This window comes from Anguilla rostrata, chromosome 2, assembly GCF_018555375.3.
Source record: "Anguilla rostrata isolate EN2019 chromosome 2, ASM1855537v3, whole genome shotgun sequence".
Lineage (NCBI taxonomy): Eukaryota > Metazoa > Chordata > Actinopteri > Anguilliformes > Anguillidae > Anguilla > Anguilla rostrata.
This window is the reverse complement of record NC_057934.1, coordinates 39,572,277-39,597,627: the sequence shown is the minus strand read 5'-3', so window position 1 is coordinate 39,597,627 and position 25,351 is coordinate 39,572,277. Positions and strand designations below refer to the sequence as shown.

General features: G+C 37.0%; 1 protein-coding gene across 1 annotated transcript in view; it reads right to left on the bottom strand.

Moving 5' to 3' along the window:
- LOC135249199 (uncharacterized) overlaps positions 1–21,130 on the bottom strand; it is a 30,665-nt gene extending 9,535 nt beyond the window's left edge. The window contains exons 1-16 of the mRNA XM_064324575.1: positions 21,009–21,130; positions 19,895–19,955; positions 18,608–18,658; positions 15,637–15,663; positions 15,296–15,472; positions 12,735–12,886; positions 10,279–10,368; positions 9,453–9,525; positions 9,065–9,228; positions 7,416–7,521; positions 7,272–7,301; positions 3,376–3,552; positions 3,012–3,166; positions 2,700–2,789; positions 1,140–1,212; positions 553–716 (exon numbers count right to left, since the gene is read on the bottom strand). Of these exons, the coding sequence (XP_064180645.1) occupies positions 553–716; positions 1,140–1,212; positions 2,700–2,789; positions 3,012–3,166; positions 3,376–3,552; positions 7,272–7,301; positions 7,416–7,521; positions 9,065–9,228; positions 9,453–9,525; positions 10,279–10,368; positions 12,735–12,886; positions 15,296–15,472; positions 15,637–15,663; positions 18,608–18,658; positions 19,895–19,955 (1,590 nt within the window). The 5' untranslated portion in view covers positions 21,009–21,130. The remainder of the gene's footprint in view (positions 1–552; positions 717–1,139; positions 1,213–2,699; positions 2,790–3,011; positions 3,167–3,375; positions 3,553–7,271; positions 7,302–7,415; positions 7,522–9,064; positions 9,229–9,452; positions 9,526–10,278; positions 10,369–12,734; positions 12,887–15,295; positions 15,473–15,636; positions 15,664–18,607; positions 18,659–19,894; positions 19,956–21,008) is intronic.
- Positions 21,131–25,351: the final 4,221 nt, after the last annotated feature.

The window sequence follows — 25,351 nt, the reverse complement described above, 5'->3', positions numbered from 1 at the left end:
CATTTGTAAGTAAATGGTGCTCATCAGTTTGTCAGATTCTGGGACAATTATATTGAACGGCAGCAAGTCAATAGCTGTTTTCGAACAGGTGTAGCCTACCAAGGAATCGGGCTATGAACCATGCACAATTAGCTTAACTGCTGTTTAACTAGTGATTAGCTCACTGCTAACAAAAATGAAAGTAAATCCCCATAGACGTGCTAGTGAAAATTGTACCGTCCTCAAAATGACAACATATAGCAAAAAAGCATAGTTTAAGAAATAATTACTTAATGCACCACATGAAATAAAAAAAATAAATAAAAACATTTCCTGACTTTTACTGGATAGCCAGAAGTGTACACTGCCAATGTATTGTGTCATATTGAGGTCTTCTATCATACAACTGAGCTTTCAATTCCCTTAAAGTCTTGACTGCCTATAACTTGATATAATCATTATCGCGTATATGATTAAAACAAATTTTTCCCTTCAGTCAAAACTTGTTTTAATCGGCAGGCTGTCATTTATTTTGTATGTGTAACAACTACAAAATAGAATATGCTTCCTTACCAGTTCTGTGTTAACCTTGATTGGCTGTTTAAACACAGTCCACACCACTGCCTCATTACAGTCAGGGGTGGTCAGGGATCCGTTGTAGCGGTAGTATTTAGACCGATCCACATCTCCCAGCAAGTCATCAATTGAGATGTGGCTTGACATTTCCACAGAGCTATCTAACAAAGACAGAAATGCACAAAAGTCAATGAAAGAGAAGACCTATTCATTATGCCATTATCCCTTATGACTTATTTTAGGGTGTGAACAGGACAGGGTGTTAGCATATGTAGTTTTTACAAATACGTTATCTGGGATTAGATGTTCTTATACATTGTTAGACATTCGTATGATTCAATATTTATTTTTTCAATTCAAGTCATAGGAAAAAAGAACACAAACAGCCAGAGCATGTAAGGTGTAACACCCAGTAGGTGGAATAACTTCTGTTTAATCCTAAAAGTATATAATTGTCCACCCCTGGTCTAGTGCCAGATTAAAAACGCATGACACCAGATTGGATTTATTCATGAACACCAAGGTAAATTTAACTGTAGTGTTTAATATTCCCTGAAGGGAAACCACAAATAAACCTGCCGCACCTTTCTTTATGATGTGGGAGAGGTATGATGTCAGAGTTTCCCAGCTCTTCTGATTAATTTTCTCATGGGTTGCCTGGGCAGATTGAGTAACAAAAAACACAAAAGGAGGTGAAAATGAAATATTAAGATGTGTACATTTTAATTCTGAACCTTTTACCCTCTCATTGATATAAAACTCAAAGGTAGAAGAATCAGGACACTGGCGTTGGGGTCAAGTCCATTTCATACAAGTCAATTCAACAAATTCATTTAATTTGTGTTGAATTTCAATATATTCTGAGAACTGAGGTGATAATTGAACTGAATTAAAATTGAACCGTCCAGGACAGCATATAACACTTTACTGCCTTCTATTCTTATTTTATTTTAACCTTTTTTCTTATGTCTCCTTAAATTATTTGCAAATGTACAAGAAAAATAGTCCCATAAAATATTCTGACAATAATACAGCACAAGTAATGACAAGTGATCTAATATGTTTTTAGGGGTCTAAGCAGTGAGGCTGCTGGAACTGTATTCTTTTTGCTCTTTTTTATTATTAATATTAATTTGTTATCTGTTAAAAGAAAGTTGCCATGCCAAAATACATGGCCACAGTAAGCCAATGAATATTCAATGGGTGTGGCTTTTAACAAAAATGCTTATAAATCAAAAATGGTTTGCCAAAACAGGATGTAACCTGGAATATGCACACAAAGGTTTCAACTCTACAGTTTTGGCCAAATCAAAATACATGGTGGCGCTACAGAGCTGAATATATGAAAAAACTCTAAAATTCATATAAAATCACAGTTCTTTCCCAGATAACTTGAACTATCTACATTGATTGATACCCTCATTAGAAACACATTTATCATCCCTGTGGGTCACTTCACTTGCATCATTAATTGGCTGCCATTTTAGATGGTTTATTTTTAACTTTTTATTCTGCCAGTCTTGGACACAAAGGGCTGTAATATCAACAGAGACTGACAAAACCTCACAAGATTTGGTAGGTTTTGTAGAGGGTAAATATAAGTGCAAGCCCAGTTAATATGGTGCCAATCATCCACATGATAGCACTGTAACAGACTCTTGAATGTGCAAAATGTGGAAGCATTGAACTCCTGACCCATATGATGAAGAGTCATACAATTTGGCACATAAGTACAACTATTCACAGTGAAAAAATATGCCACAAGGAGTCCATCATGCATATTGGAAGTCCACCATTTTGGATTTTTTGTAAAACACGTAAATGACATCTCCTCCAAGGCTGTTTGACATATTGGCATGCAGCTTGCACTAATATGTTCAGGAGACTGTTATTTTTAAAAGTTGTTCAAAGAAAGTTGCCTTGCTAAAAAATCATGGCTGCAGTAAGCCATTGAACTTTCAGTGGGTGTGGCTTTTTAGAAAAATGCTAAAAAAAAATGATATGATGCAGCTTGGTATGTACATTGATACGTATACAAAGACTGTATCCCAATGCATGCTGGGATAGGCTCCAGCACCCCCCCGTGACCCTTCTCAGGATAAGCGAGTATAGATAATGGATGGATGGATGGATGTGTAATGTACCTCAATAAAAAATGCCAGTACAGCAAGACCTTCTGAGTCTTTCACTGCATCATCCACAGAGAATTCTTTTCTGGAGCTCACAATGTGCATCTGTCCAACACAGAATACTTATTCAGCTGTCTATGTCACCTCAAATATATAATATATAGGTATTAAAAACACATAATACAACACAACATTCAATAATTTTCACAACAGCTTGTCATTACAGAAACAAAAGCACCTTACAATGCATTACAGTTACAAGACTGAAATACGAATCATCCAGCTGCACAGACCCACTCATGCACAAATTCTTGTTCTCTTTCTCACCTCCATTGGGTATCTCTTTGAGTCTACAGTGTGTTCAGAGCCGTTGGAATGGTCATCGATTGTACCCCAGTGGAAATGGAACTGTATGGTGGAGTACGTGTGGCTCAGACCACCCCCTTCTATCTCCACCATATTCTCCTCCAGTACACATTTCACTGAGAGGGAGTGCAGCCATTAAGCAGATTTTGATTCATTTTTTAAATTAATATTGTATACAATTGTGTCAAAACATTCTTTTTCACTGGTCTGCATGCCACTATAGTAAAGTATAAAGTGATACCATAGCCATACTTGGGAATGTACCCTTGATATTAATGCTGCACTGTAACCATGCTCAGTTGTGAAAGAACAGTGGGCTGTTTACCTGTGTGGCCAGTGTTGGTGAGATACTTCATAGTGTGCAAATCTGAAAAATTGGTGAAGGTGAAGTTGTTGAGACTTTCGTCATAGGTCACATGTTGCGTGTCAATGTTGATAGGTGATTGTCTGTCTCCCTCACATTCAGCACCTGGGAGCATATGCCAGTCAGCGGGGCTGTATTCTAGCAGAGATAGAGAGAAAATTGTCAGTCCACCTGTTTAACCCTTTCTCCCGAAGCATTTATAAAGGCAATTTTCACCAGGGTGTGCTACTCTTAAATAAAGCCTTACAACTTTGTGGCAACATACAGCAGAGAGCTCATGCCATCATTTGAACTGGGACGTGTGTGCCATTAAGTCCATGTATCAAAATTTAGGAAATATGTGCAGAATTATTCATGCTATACACAAAATGTACATAAAAATGCAACTGTACTGTTTATTTCACAAAATTCACATGACCTAGCATCAAAATAATTCACCCCCCAGTTTCCCCCACCACTGCAAAAACAAATTTTGTACATAACTAAAAGGAGTGAAATTTTTCATGGGTTTTCCCAAGATCAAGGTCCAAAAACCTCTCCAAATTGCACATTTTGAATAATGTTTTGAACACATAATCTACACCACAAAAACCCATTTTCTTCACTAAAAATCACATATTTTAAACAGATAAGAAAGGAGAATCAATTATCTTTTAAGTATCAATATCTTACAAGAATTAACATTACGCCCAATTAGGGCTGCCACGATTAGTCGACATAATCGATGACGTTGACGCTGAAAATGCGTCGACATCAATATTTTAAACCGACGCATCGTTTTTTTTTTGTTTTTATTAAAATGAATTTACCGTTTTGATTTCTAAAACGCTTCAATTCATTATAACAAATGTTTTTCTTCTATATAACTACGTAATTGCTACGTAACGTCGGTCGGTTTTGGCTCCAGTCATTGGTCGGCTCCAGTCAACGCTACAGTTTTTTAAAAATCATGGCGACTGCAGCAGAGTCGGACTCGGTTCCAAAAATAGCTGTGCGTAATACCACACGTGTTGTTTACGGCATTGTCGCTCTTTTTAGTACAGTCTGGCTTGATTGACAATCATTTATTCAGTAGGTGAGAGTATAAGCTTTCTAACGATGTATAATATGTCTAATTTTGCTTCTGGAATAGCATTTTTTAGGTCAGCGTAACCGAACATTTTCTTATCATGGCATTCACTTAAGCATTCACTCTGTGGTAGCAGTAAAAGACGCTGTACCTAACGAAACGTTGTCAACGATTTCTCGTAATTTCTTGGAAAATACTATTATTATTGAGGACTTCTGAGCATAGCTAAGCCATATGTTTGCTGATACACCTATCTGACATCGTTTTCTGGATAGAAATTATTTACTGTCTCTGTCTCTATCTGAACAAAGATAAAATTTTATCATTGCTATGTAAGTATTACTGCTCAAAATATTTTGGTTATATACGTTATTTTTGAAATTGAGCGTCTTTAAATAGGTCAATGGTATTATATAATGTGGATATTTCACAATGTGATGTAAGCGTTGGTTGGTAGTGGAAAGTTTCCAAGAAAAGAGCTAGATGTCCAGAACATGTGTTGACATTCTTACATAAGAACAGACGTCTAACAGACATTTGATTCCAATATTTGAGTTGGACTTTGAGCTGGACACCATTGTCTCTTACACTCTAAACATGTTGCACTTTGTTTAATATGCAGACCTAAATTTTTTACTTTGATAAGGGGTTTAATAGAAACCTGGATTTATTTTGGAGTTGCACTACTGACTTAAATAATAAGCCCTCTTTTATATTTATTTTTATCATGTTGGAGTTGCCAGTTTAAACGTACAGTTTTGCACTTTAATGTGTAAACCTTTGTTTTCATTTTGTTTTGTGCTGCATTATACAATGACACATACAGTTTGTTGTTGTCAAAATAAAATGAACTTAAATTAAATGGTCAATTAGATTTTTTTGGAGGAAAATTAATTGTTTAGACTAATCGACTAATCGGTAAAATAGTCGATAGATTAATCGATAGAAATATAGTTGTTAGTGGCAGCCCTACGTCCAATGCTGAAATGTGTGTGTTAACTGGCAGGAATTATGACTGAAAAATGTTTATTAGTCCGGGTTGAATGTACTTTGCTGTTTCTAATGTTACTGCTGCGAAAGTCAACCACCTATTGCCAGAGAATTTGTCCATTAGAAGCTTTGCAAAAGAGAGAGAGACAGTCTGTAGCTATGGCAGCGGTGGTGATGATTGAAGCTTGCAGCTGCAAGTGTGTTGTTCACATTCCGAACGTGTTAATCAATGGAAAATTATCTGATGTGACATTGTGAACATCTAAAAAATATCTGCACTCTGCACAAAAAGTACAAGCAGTTGAACTACTAGTCAAACTTGCTAGGTCTTGGTGAAAAGCTGTTGGACAAGTGGCATACAGAATGTTGATGTGGAATAAGAAGAAATAATAAGGAGAACACTAAGCTCACTTTTTTTTGTCAATTTTGTCTAGGAACCCACCTTTGAGCAAACCTCCACATTATAAACATAATAATGATCCTATAATTGAGATCCGCTTTTTAAGCTCTTACAACATAAAACCTTTTTCTCCGATCCACCATAATTAGAAATACATTTTATAGCACAATGGCAAGTTGTTAGGAGAACTAGTTGGCTTCGGCTGTGCGCATTCACTCACCATCAACACGATCTTCATGATGCAGAGCCCCCCTGGCAGTACGCAGTTAAATTACTTGGGAATGGCTGGACCCATGGACACCAATGAGGGCTCTTTTGAAAGGCTACAGTCTCATTTAATTTGTTCTGCAACTTGACTGACTTAAAGTAAACCTATTGCTGTTCAGATAAGCAAACGTCTGCTATACAAAATACTACTGTACTAAAGAGAGCATGGGGTGGTCAGATAAACCAGCGCTGTTCTAAATGGATTCTTGTCAGATAGAGTTGAAAATAGCAGCCAACTTAGCTAACAGCGTAAGCTTGATTACGAGCCAAGGCCTTTTGGACTACAGACACATGCACATAACAAAGGAGCCAGTATTGTATATTTCGAAAGTGAATGTAATGTAAGTACATTACGTACAGACATATGAAACTTTTTTCTGAATTATTTATTTGGTGATCTGAGGTACTATTCTGAAATCTGAAAGGGTATATGATTTTTTCATGCAAAAATAAATGAGACCAGATAACTGTAGAAAGTTCAAAAAAAAGTTTTATGATGTGGGCTACTGTATAATAAGTGATTGGGGGATGGGGAGGCTCCTTTTATTTTACTGCCATTTATTGCCCTGATCGCTGGCAAGGGAGCAAGTGGCGTTGTTGGCAGAAAGAAGTCTGATTCAGGTGTTGACCTTGAATTTGCGGTGTGTTTTTGGCCAATTTTTTAATTAACTGTGTATATTTGCTTTATCAACATTCTGTGGACCCCAGTGTTCATACCACTAGGGGGCGATAGGGCTACAACCTGGAATGATTACTTTTTAGCCGCTATGCATTATACAGATGTAACATTCTACAAAAAAGCCTCAAGCTAGGCATGCAAATTCCAATTGCCGATCATGAACTTGTAATTTATGAGACGCTGATTGAAGCATGCTGCGATTATTAATGCCTGCCAATTATTATTTACATTATTGTCTCACCGCTGCATATTGTAGTCATTTTGATTGTTGACTGTCTTTGTTTGTAACTTTGTGAGTTAAGCGAGGTCCCTTTTGTAAAAGTGACTTAGATCTTAATGAGGTCTTCCTGGTTTTTAAAAAAAAGAAGAAACTATTGATTACTGCAATTTGTGGACACTGACTGAAGGAAACAGAACCACATTCTGTTTTTGTTTGCTATTGCTTCTCTTACCACAGTGGTCACTGTAACACCAAGAATGCCCTTAAGAAAGAAAGGAAACAGAGGAAACAGAAACAGGAATTATTACACTGTCAATCAGGTTTTTTTATTAGTAATGCATTCCATACATTTCTTTAGTAAAAGTGCACTATTTACCTGGTGACTGTAGTATTCCTGGAGACGCATAGACTTTACGACCATTGAGATCTTGATTGGGTCGATAGGCTTTAACAGACTTCAAAGTTCTGATGAATAGCTCCACCTGTGGGAGAGGGCAAGAGGGGGAATGATGTATAAAGAGACAGGCCAGTGTCTTTTCATCAATGGTTGCTCATGATTTGAAACAGGACAGGCCTCACACTTACTTTTTTATGAACAACTGTGCCATTTTTATTTTTACAAGAATCACCTGTTTAAAGCTTATGTTTTACAAAATGTACTCTGATATGATTGCTGGTATTAGCTTTGTAACCTCAAAATTATATTTTGAGCAAAAAGAATGGTGCAAAACGGAGAAAAAAACTATAACCTTAAAAATATAATCCAATATAACCCAAACCCATTCTTTTTCTACAATTAAATGAGTTTAATATAAAGTACTGTAACAAGGCAACTACGTTAGTAAGCAAATCTCCATTTAAATCAATTCACTTGTACATCAAGCAAAGCAATAAACACATATACAAATATATACATATGTGTATATAAATATATATATATATATATATATATATATGTATATATATATATATAATTATTTCACTATGCATAACTGAATATTTCTGAAGCATTTCTGTCATTTGAGTACATTAAAAGTATTGGTGAAAATTTGATTTAATTACAAAACCGTTTGTGGGGTGTTTGGAAGCTGCTACTATGGGTTGGGGATTTTATCTATTTGTATTTTATCACTTGTTATCAGTATTTTCCACTTTGGTGACTTTCTTCTCCCTGTTATTGTGCATGCAAAATAATTTGTTTCTGATGATGGCCATCTGTCTTTTAACAATGTATAAAACGAAGGTATCCGTCCTGCCTGGTCTTCAGAACACTTGGTTCCTTACTGTCTGGTTTTATGGAAGTTATCTATAGTAGCACATACACTACCTGAAATCCAACATCTCATCCAAAATGGCATGCATTAATATGGAGTTGACCCACTCTTTGCTGCTAAAACAACCTCCACTCTTCTGGGAAGGCTTTATACCACATGTAGGAGCATTGCTACCGGGATTTGTTTCCATTCAGCTAGAGCAGCTAGAGCATTCATTGATTGGGCAATTAGGCCTGGCTTGCAGTTGGTCTTCCAACTGACACCAAAGGTGTTGGATGGGGTTGAGGTCAGGGCTCTGTGCAGGTCAGTCAAGTTCTTCCACACTGTTTTCAACAAAACCATGACCCTTGCTGTGACACTGGGGGCATTGTCATGCTGAAAAAGGAAAGGGCCTCGCCCAAACAGTTGGAGAAGCGCATAAGCATCTATAATGCCATTGTATGCTGTAGCATTAAGATTTGCCTTCACTGGAACTAAGGGGCCTAGCCAAAACCATGAAAAACTGCCCTAGACTAAGGGGCGCCCAGATACTTTTGATCATACAGTGTAGATATTACAGATTACAGGGTTACTTTTTTATTCTGGTGAAACATGAATTGTATGCAGCTTAAATCCCTTACAAGGAGTCTGTGAAGTGGTCCTCAGGAACAAATGTACCTCCATAATGTCCATAATGTACCGTTACCGTTTTCCTCCATCTACCAAAGCTTGGCCCCCAGCAGAAGCCCATTCTTAATTTTATACTACTCACCATATTTCTGCTGATTTTGATTGGGTCTTGAAAAACTGTCCATACCACAACTTCACTGCAAGGAGGGGTGGTCAGTGAACCTTCGTAACGATAGAACTTGGTGAGGTTCACATCTCCCAGCAAGTCATCAATGGATATTGAATCTTTGATATCAACTGTAGAGTCTAATGGAGACATGGAGAAAAGTAAGGAGAAGGATGTTTGGATTTATTCAGAATTAGATCAGTTTTTTGCCAATTAACACAAAATATATCAATGTGTGCTGCTTCACACCCATAATTACTGAGGGCTGATGTGGTCTCATGTCATTGTTTTGCTTCTAAATCAGTAGTTTTTTTCCCCTATAACTGAGACTGAATGCAGATTGGCTGGCCTTCATTCAACCTACTGTTTTCAGTTATATTAATAAGGTATGGCGTCAAATTTTTCCATTTTTCAGGTGTTTCATCTTCGTCTGTTACCTGTAAGGGAAAGACATGAAGATTAAAATGGGAAGAAATCTCAAATCAATGAAAAGAGAGGTGAGGAATTGTAGCATTGTAGTCCTTATTGAGTAAACAGTCATCTCACTTTTGTTTCTAGCTCCCTACATGCTTTTTTTTACTTGTCTTTTGGCATTTCAGTATCTTTTACTATATCCCATTCAAATGATTGGTTGAAGAACAAGTCCTGTTTAAAATGACTGGATGTGAACTCCGAAATGCAGTTTTCCTTTCATCACATTTAAGGAGCACTTCACCGAATTATGTAGCAGATACCCAACTAACACAAAACATTCTGACAATGTAGCTTCCATGTAGTGGTAATTTTATAACATTGACAAAAAATCCCAGTGACATTTTTGTAACACTGTGTTGAATTATATTTTAAAGATTCAAGAATCTTTAAAACAGGCATCTGATGGTAGTTTATTATTCTGTATTTCTTTAGCTGTGATATCACAAATAGCTATGGCATGTCATGGGTGTGTTTTTTTTATTTCAATTTAAAGATAATCAAACAAGCTAGTAAACAACCAGCAGATTCATACTATACATTTGTAGTGTTGTTGCCAGTATGAGTAAAAATAAAATAAAAAATGAATATTTTTATAAATATGTAGATGGGATGCAAAAGGTAAACAAAAAAGGCAGATTAGCAGCTGTTATCTACATAAAAGAACAGCACTAGATATCCAGTGTTTCATATGATTGTACTGCATTTCTTTAACATACATTGATAAGGAATCCCAGGACAGAAATTCCCTCTGAAACAGTCAGTGCTTGGTCCACTGAGAGTCCTTTCTTCAGGCTAACAATGTGCATCTACATAATACAGAACACAAACTTAAACAACTTCCAACATAAAAAACCACAATTTATATGGAGACTGCTCAACAATGATACAGGGATTTGCAGCACATGCTATTTGAATTTTTATATTCCACTGGATTATAATAATAATAATAATAATAATAACCCCCACGTTTCTCTCTTCTATAAACAAATATCAGCAAAAAGCGCTACCGAAAGGCGGCATAATAGCAATAGCAGTTACATTTATACAGAAGGGGACGTTTTTCTGGTCACCTAGCAAACAATTCATGCTAAAACTGACTCAGAAAACCATGCTAACTTTTAAAGGGCAAATTACTGCTAAAAGTGATGTATGCTTTGATTTATTGCTAGTAAAACAATGTATAACAGTACCTTCGGAAAGTATTCAGGCCCCTTCACTTTTTCCACATTTTGTTATGTTGCGGCCTTATTATAAAATGGATTCAATTCATTTTATTCTCCTCAATCTACACACAATATCCCATAATGACAAAGCAAAAATAGATTTAGAAATCTTTGCAAATTTATTAAAAATAAAAGACTAAAACGCCACATTTACATAGGTATTCAGACCCTTTACCCAGTACTTTGTTGAGGCACCTTTGGCAGCGATTACAGCCTTGAGTCTCCTTGGGTATGACGCTACAAGCTTGGCACACCTGTATTCGGGGTATTTCTCCCATTCTTCTCAGTAGATCCTCTCAAACTATGTCAGGTTCGATGGGGAGCGTTGCTGCACAGCTATTTTCAGGTCTCTCCAGAGATGATCGATCGGGTTCAAGTTCGGGCTCTGGTTGGGCCACTCAAGGACATTCACAGACTTGTCCCGAAGCCACTCCTGCATTGTCTTGGCTGTGTGCTTAGGGTCTTTGTCCTGTTGGAAAGTAAACTTTCACCCCATTCTGAAGTCCTGAGCACTCTAGTGCAGGTTTTCATCAAGGATCTCTCTGTACTTTGCTCCGTTCATCTTTCCCTCAATCCTGACTAGTCCCCCAGTTCCTGCCGCTGAAAAACACCCCCACAGCATGATGCTGCCACCACCATGCTTCACTGTAGGGATGGTATTGGCGGTGCCTGGTTTCCTCCAGAAGTGACATTTGGCATTGTGGCCAAAGAGTTCAATCTTGGTTTCATCGGACCAGAGAATCTTGTTTTCATGGACTGAGAGTCCTTTAGGTGCCTTTTGGCAAACTCCAAGCGGGCTGACATGTGCCTTTTACTGAGGAGTGGCTTCTGTCTGTCCACTCTACCATAAAGGCCTGATTTGTGGAGTGCTACAGAAATGGTTATCCTTCTAGAAGGTTCTCCCATCTCCACAGAGGAACTCTGAAGCTCTGTCAGAGTGGCCATTGGGATCTTGGTCACGTCCCTGACCAAGGCCTTTCTCCCCCGATATTGCGCAGTTTGGCCGGGCGGCCAGCACTAGGAAGAGCCCTGGTGGTTCCAAATTTCCATTTAAGAATGATGGAGGCCACTGTGTTCTTTGGGACCTTCAATGCTACAGAAATTGTTTTGTACCCTTCCCCAGATCTGTACCTCGACACAATCCTGTATCGGAGGTCTACAGACAATTCCTTAGACTTCATGGCTGGGTTTTTGCTCTGACATGCACTGTCAACTGTGGGACCGTATATAGACAGGTGTGTGCCTTTCCAAATCATGTCCCATCAATTGCATTTACCACAGGTGGACTCCAATCAAGTTGTAGAAACATCTCAAGTATGATCAATGGAAACAGGATGCACCTGAGCTCAATTTTGAGTGTCATAGCAAAGGGTCTGAAAACTTATGTAAATGTGATATTTCATTTTTTTATTAATAAAATGCTAAAATTTCTAAAAACCTGTTTTCGCTTTGTTATTATGGGGTATTGTGTGTAGATTGATGAGAATAAAAATGAATTTAATCCATTTTATAATAAGACTGTAATGTAACAAAATTTGGAAAAAGTGAAGGGGTCTGAATACTTTCCGAAGGCACCATATATCTGAAAATTACTCCAGGAACAGATTTTTACTTGACTCGCTCAAAAATATATATTTATTTAGAAATATCTCCCTTGAAGGTTGCCGAATTGCTGCCTTATTTTGTTTCTGGTAGAGGACTGAATTGCACGTGTACAAATCTGAAATGGCAACTGTAGCAGCAGTGTACAAAACGTTATCGACTGTGTTACATTGATATGTTACATTTATACCTACTCTCCCCAATACACAAATTCCCACACAACCTAAAATATGTGTTTCGTCCAGTGTGAATAGTCCAACAGAATTTAAGCCAGGTTACAATCAAATACCAGCAGCTAACAGTATGGACACAGAACACTCCCTCTTCACTCCTTCTCCAGACCTCACCTCCATTGGGTACCTGTCCTCGTCGATTAAGTGTTCAGATCCTGGGTGCCACAGGTGATCCCCCGAATGGAAATGGAACTGTACGGCAGAGTACTTGTCGCTCAGACCACCTCCTTCTATCTCCACCGTATTCTCCTCCAGCACACATTTCACTAAGAGAGAGTTCTATTTCTAAGATTCAAGTAAGGTTATGAAATAAAACCAGATATAGCTTTAACACAAGTATGCGCCACCTCGGAGGTACATTTTTTTAAACTAATGAGGTCTATGCAAATTAAAGTTTTCTTTTTTGTGTTTGTGAAATTATATTTTTTTAGAAATGTGTAAAGGCAAATGTAAGAATAACATTATTACTGTAAATAAAAGTTTACATATTACAGTATAAAAGTATACGGACTATATGCATAGAGCCTTGTTGACTACACATCACATAAAGATGAACTGCTTTTTAAAAATATGCTGTTTAGCTATAATGGTTGATGTTTTCAGCATCTTTACAAAATGGTTCCACCTGCTGGGCTGTAGCTATATAGCAGCAACAGAAACCTCACCAAAATGACAGCAAAAAAAATGTCTTTGGCTACATTTACACCACAGGTCTTGATGCCCAGTTTCGATTTTTTGCTTATGTTTACATCAACTTTAAAAATGACCCATAGCCGATAGCTGTGTTATCACGGTTAACACTTAAAACAAACCCGTATGTGCACACGAGGGTTTGGTTACAGGTACGAAAGTAGGCCTACAACCACGCCGCCACAGTCCATCTGTAATGGACTCAAAACGAGACAGAAATAATAATTCAAACTATTGCTTTTCGAAGAATCTTAGGTCCACAACGAACATTCCGTATATTTGGCCCGACTCTTCGCCCCAGGCTTAAAAAAGCATGTAGCCTAACCTCGATATTTGTCCACCGGCCTGAGACCTCGTCCTGCATTTAATTTCTTTAAGCACGCAAATCTACTTTCATTACGTTACACGTCATTGAAATGCGAAAAAAGTATGAGAATATCGTATTTTGAATGACGTGCGAATCTTGCATATCTCGATGGAATCGCCATGTCTGGGAAATTACGATCAGTAGCCACGTTTCCATGAAATTGTCAAGCGAATTTTAAGCGAACTTTTAAAATATCGCAAATAAGAAAAAAAAAAGAAAAGAAAATGCGAATTAAGAGCGTTTCCATTAACTGGTTTGGAGCGAATGAACCAGGCTACGCAAAGCGTAGTTACGCCAGAAGTCGGCGGTATAGGCTAAGTTACACATGGCTTTAATAAACAGAGTAAACAGAATAAACGGAAACAGCTGATCAGTCATGTGACTTAAATGTTCGTTACGTCAGAACTTATTCGAAAAAACTGTTTCCATTTCTCATTTTGCGCATTAACTCTTTTTCGAAAAAGGCAATAACCACCTCAAGCGAGCGTAAAAACTTTTTTTGCGAATTTGACGTACTTTTTGCGCATTTTGCTGTTTCCATAAATAGCAAAATGCGCATCAAAATACGTTTATGGAAACTGTTTATTACAATCCTATCGGATTTATTTCCTCAAATGAATGTGACCCAAAACGGATCTGAAAATATCCGATTCCATGCTCTTTATCCAGTTTACACGTTCAGAATAGGCTACATATCTGATCAGAGCCACATGTGAGCAAAAATCGGAATTGGGTGACCTTCACCAAGCGGTGTGAATGTAGATTTTGTGATCTCCTTACAGGGATAGTTCAACATTTTGGAGGTTTTTTGATATTGTTTCAGTTTTTGTTTTAAAGCGGCCCTGACAGGTTCCATGTGTGACAGATATTTTTGATACTTTGTTAAGTTTTTGATGATCCTCAGACTACAATGGCAGGTGTAAGGCATGTGGGGGTTAACATTTTTATGTCTAAACATGGGAGCTGGAGGTACATCATGGTATGGTCTTTATGTCTGTTAACTTCGAAGTTCACTTCTGATTGGCATCCCACAGATGCCATGTTGACTGGTAAAATATAAATATAAAGTTAATTAGTGAGCATCATGGTCTTCAGCAGGCCAGTACCATATCTTTACGTGGTGGGCAGTATAAGAAGTTTCAGAATAAAAACATTCTATTTCAAATTGGGATGAACCAATAATTTAGGAGATGATAGCCCACTTCCTTAACTATTACGATATACACAAACTCTACTACTATAGACCCATTAGCACTATAGAAAATGAGTTATGGATGTATCTGTGGTTATATTCATTGACTATACCAGTAGTCTGATTTTCTCCATGGTAGCCATGGTAATGGGGTGTGATTTCCCACTATTTAAAGTGATACAGTAGAACAGTTAAAATGACTACAGTTACTTTCTGTAACTCTCAAAAATATGGAAGACAACTGCATGAATACCATAATAATGGAGAAAAAAGTAAATTATAAGTGAGAGTAGCTAGAATTAAAGTTTTGATAGTGAGAGTAGCTAGAATTAAAGTTTTGATTTAATTTTTAATTATTTATCTTTTCTTGCTAGTATGATTGAGATTTCTGACCATTTGATTACTGCATATGATGATTTGGTGTACCTGAGTGTCCAGTATTGATGAGATACTTCATGCTGTCCGGATTGGAGAAATTGGTGAAGTTAAAGACACCAAGGCTGGAATCAGCAATCACTTCAGATGTATCAATGTTAATGGGTGACTGCCTGTCTCCCCCACACTGAGACTGGGGGAGTTCTTGCCAGCGAGATGAAGTGTATTCTGACAGTGACAGAGAAGAGTAATTTCATTAGTATGAATAAAAGTATTGTGGTATATGTGTATATGACAGATTCATGAAGGCATTTGCAGGGACTACTGATATTTCTTGCTTTACTGGACAAAATGAATATGAAAAATGCTATGCATTCAGTAAGTCATCTTACCACAGCCTTGATAGCACCAGTCATGTTCTGAATGAAAACAAAAGTGAAAGCCAGGTCAATCATGTGTTTTTACACCAATAACCATAACACCAAAAATGGTCTTGGCATGTTGCATATGCTGACTAACTGTAATAGAGCTACAAGTCTGTCACAGTAGGCTATTTGGGGCGACATAGCTCAGGAGGTAAGAGCGGTTGTCTGGCAGCCGGAGGGTTGCCGGTTCGATCCCCGCCCTGGGTGTGTCGCAGTGTCCCTGAGCAAGACACCTAACCCCTAACTGCTCTGGTGAATGCGAGGCATCAATTGTAAAGCACTGTATACATGCGGTCCATTTTATTTGACCAGAGCTATGGACTGTTACTGTCACGGACTGAGAAACCATAACTATGGTTTCATATGGACACTTTAATTTGGAACAACACGCGACTCATCACAAGCATCTTAATCCACGTCTGAAACAGCTTACTTGCCTGCTATTGAGTATATAAGTTATATAAGTTGAGTACACTGGATGAGAAAGTTGTTAAGTGGAAAAAATGTTCTCTAAATGTAGTGTACCTAAAATCCCTGGATAACAGACTTATTTCTGGTGTTTTGCTGATTGTATTTGAGAGCATACTTTTTAGGAAATAAACCATGCTTTTTAGGAGGCAGAGCGATCTATGGGTCCAATAAATCAGAGAGGAATAGGCGGGACGATTTACCTACGAGGGCGGGCCATCTTATGACACTTCCACAGTATTGAAAAATATTATGGAGGATATTTTCTGTATACTGCCCATCACAGTATGTTTAGTATACATACATATTTTGAGGACACAGTTATTAGGAGACTGTTTCAACCACGCGCCTCATATTTAGGGCACTGTTAGGGTGGCCAAGTAATAGAGTATGCATCTCTAGGCATATTTGTATGCACAAGCACATTGGTTAGTTTGACCTTGTATTTAGGCTTTTGCTGTTATGAGCATTCAAATAAGATAGTGGGAAAGCTTCTGGGTTGTCATCAGCGCAGCAAAAGGATGCAAGTTGGTTGGTTAGTGGGTTTTTTTTATTGCCGGATGGCAACCATTTTACTGAGCATTACTGCCACCTACTGAAATTTCGGTAGATCAGAATCTAGATCAGGGCTGCCGAACTGTTCCTGGAGATCTCCTGTAGATCACCTCATTCACAGCTAGAGATCTCATTGAGCTTGTCACAATTGTGCCCCCTCTGTTGCTGCCTCCCCATAGTTTTTGTCCTGTCTCGTGTCCCTTAGTTTGGTCTGCCTGCATTTCATGTCTGGTTATTTTTAATTGTTGTGGTAATGGGATAATTGTTATCACATTCCACACATCTGCTCGTTGTCTTGTTACTTTCCGCACCCACCTGCTCGTTTTCTATGATTGTCTTCAAGTGTATAAAAGTCTTGCTTCTCTGTCACTCAGTACTGGATCCTACTGTTTTCTGCCCTCGTTGTGAGTTCATCTGTGTCTCACGTATTTTCTAGTTCCTCTGTGTTTCAAGTTCCCATGCATGTTTTGTTTCTGTTATTTTTGAGTTTTTGGATTTGCCTGTTGTGGCATTACTTTTGTTCATTGTTTATTTTTGGAATTAAAGCCTCTGTTGGAAATATACCTTTTGGACTTTCTGTGATTTTACTCTGCACTTGGGCCGTACCTCATCAAACCCTGATAGAGCTACTTATTAGTAGAATCAGGTATGCCAAATGAGAGCTGAAATGAACCTACAGGATGGTAGATCTTCTGGAACAGGATTTTGCGGCCTTGATCTTATGAATTTATCCTTTAACAAAAAATAAAAATAGGTAGGCTTAAATAGACACAACTACATTTTCTGATTGGTTAAAATGTAGTGAGACCTATTTCCTTCATTCCCCTCCTTTGCAGTTCTTCATGTAGCCTAGCCCTTCTCTCTCTAGAAAACAGGTGTCAAACTCCAGCCCTGGAAGGCTGCAGTGTCTGCAGATTAGGCATATAATTGATGAACTGGGACTATTTATGCAGCTATATTCTTTATGTAATTAGTATGTCACTTTCACCAAGGTATGTCCCTTGACCACCATGGGGATGATAAGGCCTCTATTTTGAATTTGGTGTAGTGTATCAGATGATATGGAAGTAAATATCCACCAGGAACACTTTTTTATACTTGAACGTGCCAATACATTGATAGTTTATTGTTCTATCTGTGCCATAAATGTGTTGAGCCAGTGTTCAATTATACATCCATCAGCTGTTCAAGTTTATTGTTGCTTTTATGAATTATGCCTTCCCAATTCTCAAACCACTAGATGAGGCAAATCAGACTCTTGCCTTGTTGAGTAATGAGAGCCATTTCTCCAAATAATTAATGTCTTCCAACAAAGTCCTTTTTCAGTTCAGTGGTGATGGGTGTAATGTCCATCTCCAGTTCCACAAGCCTCAAAAAACCAGATGTATTTAAAGTGGTACTCTGCAGCAGAGTACTGATTCCCCCTTTGGTTTTACAAAGCTGAAGAGGCAATCTTATTGATAGAGAACAAGCTTCCCACCTGAATGCAATTCTCAGGTGTTCCATATACCTTATTTCCCTGCTTGGATAATAAATTTACCATAATACACATAATTTTGTGGAAACTGCTTTTTCAAGAGGAATATTTTCCTTGATCAATGCCTCAGTGAAGTCATAAATGAAATGATGCCGCTCCCAAATTGTATGACTATTATAATTATTGTTCCTAAAGTATAATCTGTTTTCCTTATTACCAAACATTAGCTGAACTATCTGAAATATGGTGGCTTCCATTTTGTTAACTACCTTGGACACAGGCATATGTCATCTAAAGTGTCTTACAGACCATAGCAAAGTGTATTGATTATACATCTGACAAAGCAGATTGCATTTGAGTGTCACTCGGTGTTATTATCGTATGACAATGTGATTTCATATTTATTGGGTGAAATCGCTGGAATGATTCAGAACTCACCATCAGTACTGTCTTCTTGTTTATTTGTGTATGAATCTGATTGTAAGAATTCTATAGGGACAGAAACAAAGAACCTCATTAGCATCATTGGATAAGAAGAAATGAAATATTGTGTAATTATATAAACTTTTCCACCAGGATCTGAAAATGCTTTAGAATGAACTTCAACCACCAATCTGTGTCATCAACCTGTGATGCTATGTAGTCCATTATTGGCAAAACCTTATTCACAAACTAATACGTATTTAGACTTTTTGGCTGGTCTGCTTTGTCCAAGACAAGTCAAAAAAATTCCAAGTAAGCAAGCTTGAACATAGCATAATTATAGTGATAATGATTATAATGAGAGCACCTGGCTAATTATACAATTAAGTTGTATAAATTGTGTAAACTTGTTTAAAAGAAGTGAAACATGAAACATGAATGCACACATTTCCATCAATGACAGAGAAAAAGTATACCCCATTAGTACACTGCATTCAAACAGATTATATTTCTTTTGTAGCTTATCTTTTCACCACACTCCAAATATTACAAAATTACAATGCAAGGCATTTGGTGAGAAATATTGCTTTGATTATTACTTGTACTACAGCAGCCAACATGTATTGTATAAATGGAAATAGCATGATTAAATCACTGTAAACCCGAATTTATTCATTTTACTTAGAGGTTTTGTGGAAACTGATTGAAAAAATTCTGTACGCAGACTTACTGCCTTGTATCCACAGTACTTTAAAACATGTTAAAATAACTTTAAATTTTAGCTCTTTCTTCCCTCAAAAGGTAAGTCTACTTATTCGTCTTACTTATATTAAATTAAACAACACTGTTACCATAATTAATTTTAATTGAATTTAGTATACTTTATTCATATGATCTCTATAAGTGGATAAGTGGGCAAAAGCAACATTACAGGACAGGCATTTATCACACTCTTATCCAGAGGGACTTATACAACATTTTTACGTAGTATTTATTTATACAATTGAACAGTTTACTTAGGCAATTCAGGTTAAGTACCTTGCTCAAGGTTACAATGGGAGATATTCAATAGTGGGTTTCAGTTCTGTACCACTCAGGACAAATAGAGGCCAAAACTAGCATTTCACGTGAGAGTACTTAATTGATTCATGTCAGGCTAACTATTTCACAGACTTTAATTATGATGCACTCTACTCTTATGAGTGAGTCATACTGTTCGGGTTTACAGTGTAGGCTTATTGTAATAGTCTTATTGTATACATTATTATATGCCTAAAACAACATTTAACTGTCAGTACTAACCTCTTACGGCAGTGACACAAAGGCTAAAACACACAAGCTCCAAGAGAGATGTTAGAAACATCTAAAGGAAAGAAAATTAGGTAGAGGTGATAACTAATCATTTGAAAAAAGTAATTCCAGGATGGCTGAAAACTGTAATAGATTTTCTGCAAAGGATGAGAATAACACAAAACATGTGTGACATTATGAAATGTAGCAAATGCAAATGCATACTTTTTGTGGTTTCAAAGAACTCTGTGTAAGCACATGATAACATAAAAAACTAATGGCAGTAGGCTTAACATTTCTAAGAATGTAATATGTAATTCTGATATGGTGCCTTGCCACAGAAGGTGACATTAGGTTTCCCCTTGAACAGCAATACTTGGTTTCCTTATTGTTGTTATGTGGTATTTCTATTTCAAAGCCCAAATGTGTAACTTTTATTCGGTCAGTCAAGATGTATTTCCCTCAAACATACGAAGAAGGTTGAAGTTGAAGTAGGACTGGGTGAAAAGTCAGTATTGACTGTACAAGCATATACAGCATCATGAGTTGACGGACTCGGCAGAAACACGCATACTGTAATGTAGATTTCACTGGCATATTTAAATATCTGTTTTTACTAAGAATATGTGACATTTACTCATTTGTATGCCAATTCACTAAATAGGTAGCTAAAATGAAAATTCATAGTGTAAAATGACTGCAGAACCAGCTCATAATTTTCAAAAAAGAAATTAATGATTTTCTTCAACTGCTAAATTGCCTGGAAAAATTTACATTTGTGGTTCCTCCCACAAATTTTAAACAGCTCTATACTGTTTGAATATGTATAGCTATATATATTGTTGAATGCTGGTTACTATCTGAGAAATCACATGAAAATGTTCCCTGTGCGTTTATATTACACTACAACATTTGGCATATGAATATATATATCCTTGAATATGTATGACATATATTAAAAGATACTAAAAATCTATTTATTTCATAAAATATTATTTTGTGCTCATTTAAAAATAATGCTTGAAAGTTTATACAGAGCTGCTTAAATGAATTAGTCCCATAAAGTAAGCATATAATGCAAATAGTACATAACTATGAGAAATATAGAAAATAATAATGTGCTTACCTTATGATTCTTACAATATCTGCTCCTGTAGCGTAGCACTGTGCTATACTGATGCAGAATTTGCACTGTATTTTTCTTAGCATAAGAACACAAGATTGTTATGGATTTGTAAAGAGAGACAGAGAGATTTGATTGGTAGGGAACATTTTATAATGGGGAGGGAAGAAGGGAGGGTTAAAGGATACAAGGGTGTTGTTACTGTTGATGCATATATTATTACCAAGGGTGAAAAAGAAATGTATGAACACTTTTGGAACCATTTTATTTATAATCAACATAAATATTCCATCACTAATTCAGCTCAACTTTATTTTACTAATGAGGGAAGCATATTTTTGGACATGGTGTAATTGGTTATGCTTGTGCTTCTGGATTCCCAAGCTGTTCCTTGGCTCCCTGTCCTTCCGTTTCCCCATGTTCTTCTATACAGTACCTAGTGTGCCACTGTCTCACCCATTCATCCAACAGCTTGGTAACTTTAAAAAAACAAGGAAAGAGGGAAATAAAAGGAAAATCAAGAAAGAGAGTACAAGTGCAGGAATCAAATATAAAAATATATGTTTTGACTATCACAGCAGGAATGCAAATTTAGAATTTTAAGAATAAAAATGGTGAACCAACTGCTAAAATGCAGTGCCATATTCCTGTGTTTGTAGTCATTACAGGTTCATTATAACACTTCCATCAGAACAGTTAGTGTTAAGCAACTTTGTTAAAAAAAGATATCAGAATATCACAATACACCTTGTCATGGAAGTGAAAAGATGGCAATAAAAGATGAGTGTGTCATGGACGAGTGTAGATGCAAAGGATTATATAAAAGATACATTTGTATTGCAGAGAGACAGCGTATGTGATGGAAATGAAAGATGAGGTCCGTGTTGATGCCAATATACTTGTGTTTTCCAACAACAAACATTCTGATCTCAACCCCTATCTTCTCCGTGCATTTACCGCTATCTCTGTTTTCACACCGCATTACTGATCTATGTTAATCTGGTCCTGTATGCTTTTAAACACAAACAAAACAGCAGCAAACCAAAACAAACCAAAAACACAGAAAAGGTCAGTTAAGGGCATTCACAGGACGTAGTCAAATATGTCAGATAAGAAACACATAGGATGTCTTAAGATTCAGAGGAGATGAGGACCACATATTATCAAAGCAGTCCATCTCTATGGGCAGATGATTTACTGGGCCTCTTCTGCCACTGAATTCCCACAGCACTGCATAGTGTTCAAAGGGAAAAATTTCCTACAAAATGTTTGAAAACATAGTCTATTCTGTCATTACTATATGGTGCTATCTCCTCACAGAAAGGACATTTGATTTCATTGAAATGTACAGTGGTCATCTGCATCAGCTGAAACTATCCTGTATCTTTTTTAAACAGGTTGCATGCATGTTCGTCCAGGGTGCTAACAGATATCACAGTCTCCTCCTCTGGGTTCTTCATTATGTGGTCAGTGGATGTGATCATAAGCACCCCCAACAGTGCAGTGGAACAAAGAGATGTTTGATCACTATAGACCTATATACTATTGACCACTATAGACCACTACAGACCTTTTGGCATTGTCTACCTTTTGAAAGTCCAGAAAAAGTACTATTATAAATATGCACATTTTCACACACATTTTCAGCACAGTGTAAATGTTTTTGGCCATTATTCCTCCATCACCAAACTTTGCAGTTGGCACTATTCAGGCCACTACAGTTGACACTATGCATTCTGCAAAACCCAGATTTGTCCATCTGACTGCCAGATAGTGAAGCGTGATTTGGGCTACAGTGTAGTATAATGGTCAAGGAGCTAGTCTTGTAGCCTGAAGGTCTGATTCTAAGGGTCTCTGTTTCGATTCCCAGATTGTACCCTTGAGCAAGGTATTTAACCTGCATTGCATCAGTACATATTGGGCTGTATAAATGGATGCAATGTAAATGTAAATCTCTCTGGAGAAGAGCATCTGCTAAGAGCCTGTAATGTAATGATTCATCACTCCAGAGAAAGCATTTCCACTGCTTCAGAGTCCAATGGTGATGTGCTTTATAGCACGGCAGCTGACATTTAGGCTTGTGTATGGCTACCTGGCCATGGAAACACAGTTCATGAAGCTCTTGTGCTGATGTGGTTTCCAGAGATAGTTTGGAACTCTGTAGTAAGTGTTGCGACCGAGGACAGATGATTGTTATGCACTACACGCTTCAGCACTCAGGGGTCCTGTTCTGTGAGCTTGTGTGGGCATTGTTGCTCCTATAGGTTTCCACTTCACAATAACAGCACTTTCAGTTGGCTCGAGCAACTTTAGCAGGGCAGAAATTTGAGGAACTGACTTGTGGGAAAGGTGGCATCCTATGACAGTGCTGTACTGAAAGTCACTGAAATCTTCAGTACAACCCATTTAACGGTCAATTTAACTGTCTAGATGATTTATCAAAAGTAGGAAAAGAGGTGCTTTTTTCCCTTAAAATGATGATTATAAAATGTTTATCCATGACTTCAACTGCTATATTTTGATATAATTTTGTTCTGCTTTAATATGTTCCAATTGCAAGTTTGTAAAATGCATATGTTGTATCTATATTTACAGTTAAGGTTTATAAAATGATACGCAAACTCAAAAGGCCAGAATGGTATCAACATAAAATAAGTTACCTAAGTGCTCCAATGCTTGCTTGGCCTGCCTTTTTCAACCTTATTATATAAATATGAATGTGATATTTTGATGACCACAAGATTCCTTTACGTGCAGCTTACATTATGCAGTGCCTACGAGTCTGACAGGCAGAGCAGTCTGGCTCTTACCAATGTCTCACCCTGGGGTTGCCTGTTTTACAACACATGATTTTTTCCATAACATTATTGCTGAGTCAGAGGATAATGATAGCCCAATCACAAAATGATTAGAGTGAAATTGTAGTTTATAGTTCAGCCTTTAAATATTCAGTAAGCAACGGCAGAGCCATTTTGATCATATATTTAGAACATATTAGCAATCTGCCAACATAACTGTCATTCTGAAAACAACTGAAATAAACCACATATATTTTATGCTTTACTAAAGTGGACTGCACTGATATGTGGCTGATGTGTTTAGCCGGTTTGGTAAGTTCAAATGTAGCAAAGCATTGTATTTCACGCTCTAGAAATTCACATTCCTAAAAAAAATGCCTGATTGTTAGGATAGTACAGTATTATGTTGTATTCAGTCAGATGGTTACTCTTACAAGCAGATTCTACTATGTAATTGATATATGTTTGAACTGGCCAACAGGACAAGAAGACTGAGAGGACTACTCACTGCTTTCAGGTGCTGGCACTTTTAATGAGTGGACATAAATTTGACCCTAACAACTTCTGAGATATTTGTGGCTAAAGTATTGGAGGACATTTTGTCAAATGGCACGAACATCCAATTAAAACGTGCATGCAGAACTCTAAAACGTATTTTCTAGAGGAAATCTAAAAGAGATTCTAAGTCCTTGGTTACAGACATTGGTGAAATGACCAACACTGAGAACAAAACCAGACAGCTTCAGAAAGACTAATCCAATCTAAATTTGTGGTCTATGTGTTTTAACATCTCATTTAAGATTAACCTGAGTGTTTTGTAATTTAGCAATCAAGTGGATTCTGATTGTAACCATTTTAAGGTTTTTCATACATTTGTTTGACAATATACATTTTCTAAATGTTTCCCTCATACTGCAAGTTTCCATTTCTAATGGAATCTTAATCACAGTGTCTTTTGTTAAATAATTTCTAAAAAGGGACTTTGTCATTGGCGCTGACCCCAAACCCAAAGTGTTTATTATATAAACACAAAGTTTGATTTAACAATATCAAGCTTTAAATGATGAGTGCTAATGTGTTTATACAACACACTACAAATGGAAGATTCATTGCCATTTGAAACACTGAGGACCTGCAGGACTGTGGAGTGTACCAGCAGTGATTTTGTGGCTGTGTTTATATGGCACGATTGCTGTAGCCCTGTGGAAAAATGCCCTACCGTAAATGTCCCATAACCATAAATCTCATAAAATGTCACTTCCTGAAAGAGCACACAGTCATTTGGTAGTAACCATTTATGGGAAACATGGAACCGTACTAAGTAAATAGTGGACTCTTCAATTATTGACCTCTAATTTGGGTGAGTATAATTCATAAATTACTTTGGCCCATTAGAAGTAATTTGTTTTCTGCCTTTAAATTCAAAATAACCAATTAAATGTTTTGTTTTATTCCTTTATAAAACATTGTTTTAACACGTTTCATCTGACAACTTAAAAAATATTTGAAATTTAAAGTGATTAAATGTTTAAATTTTTGTCACTTTTT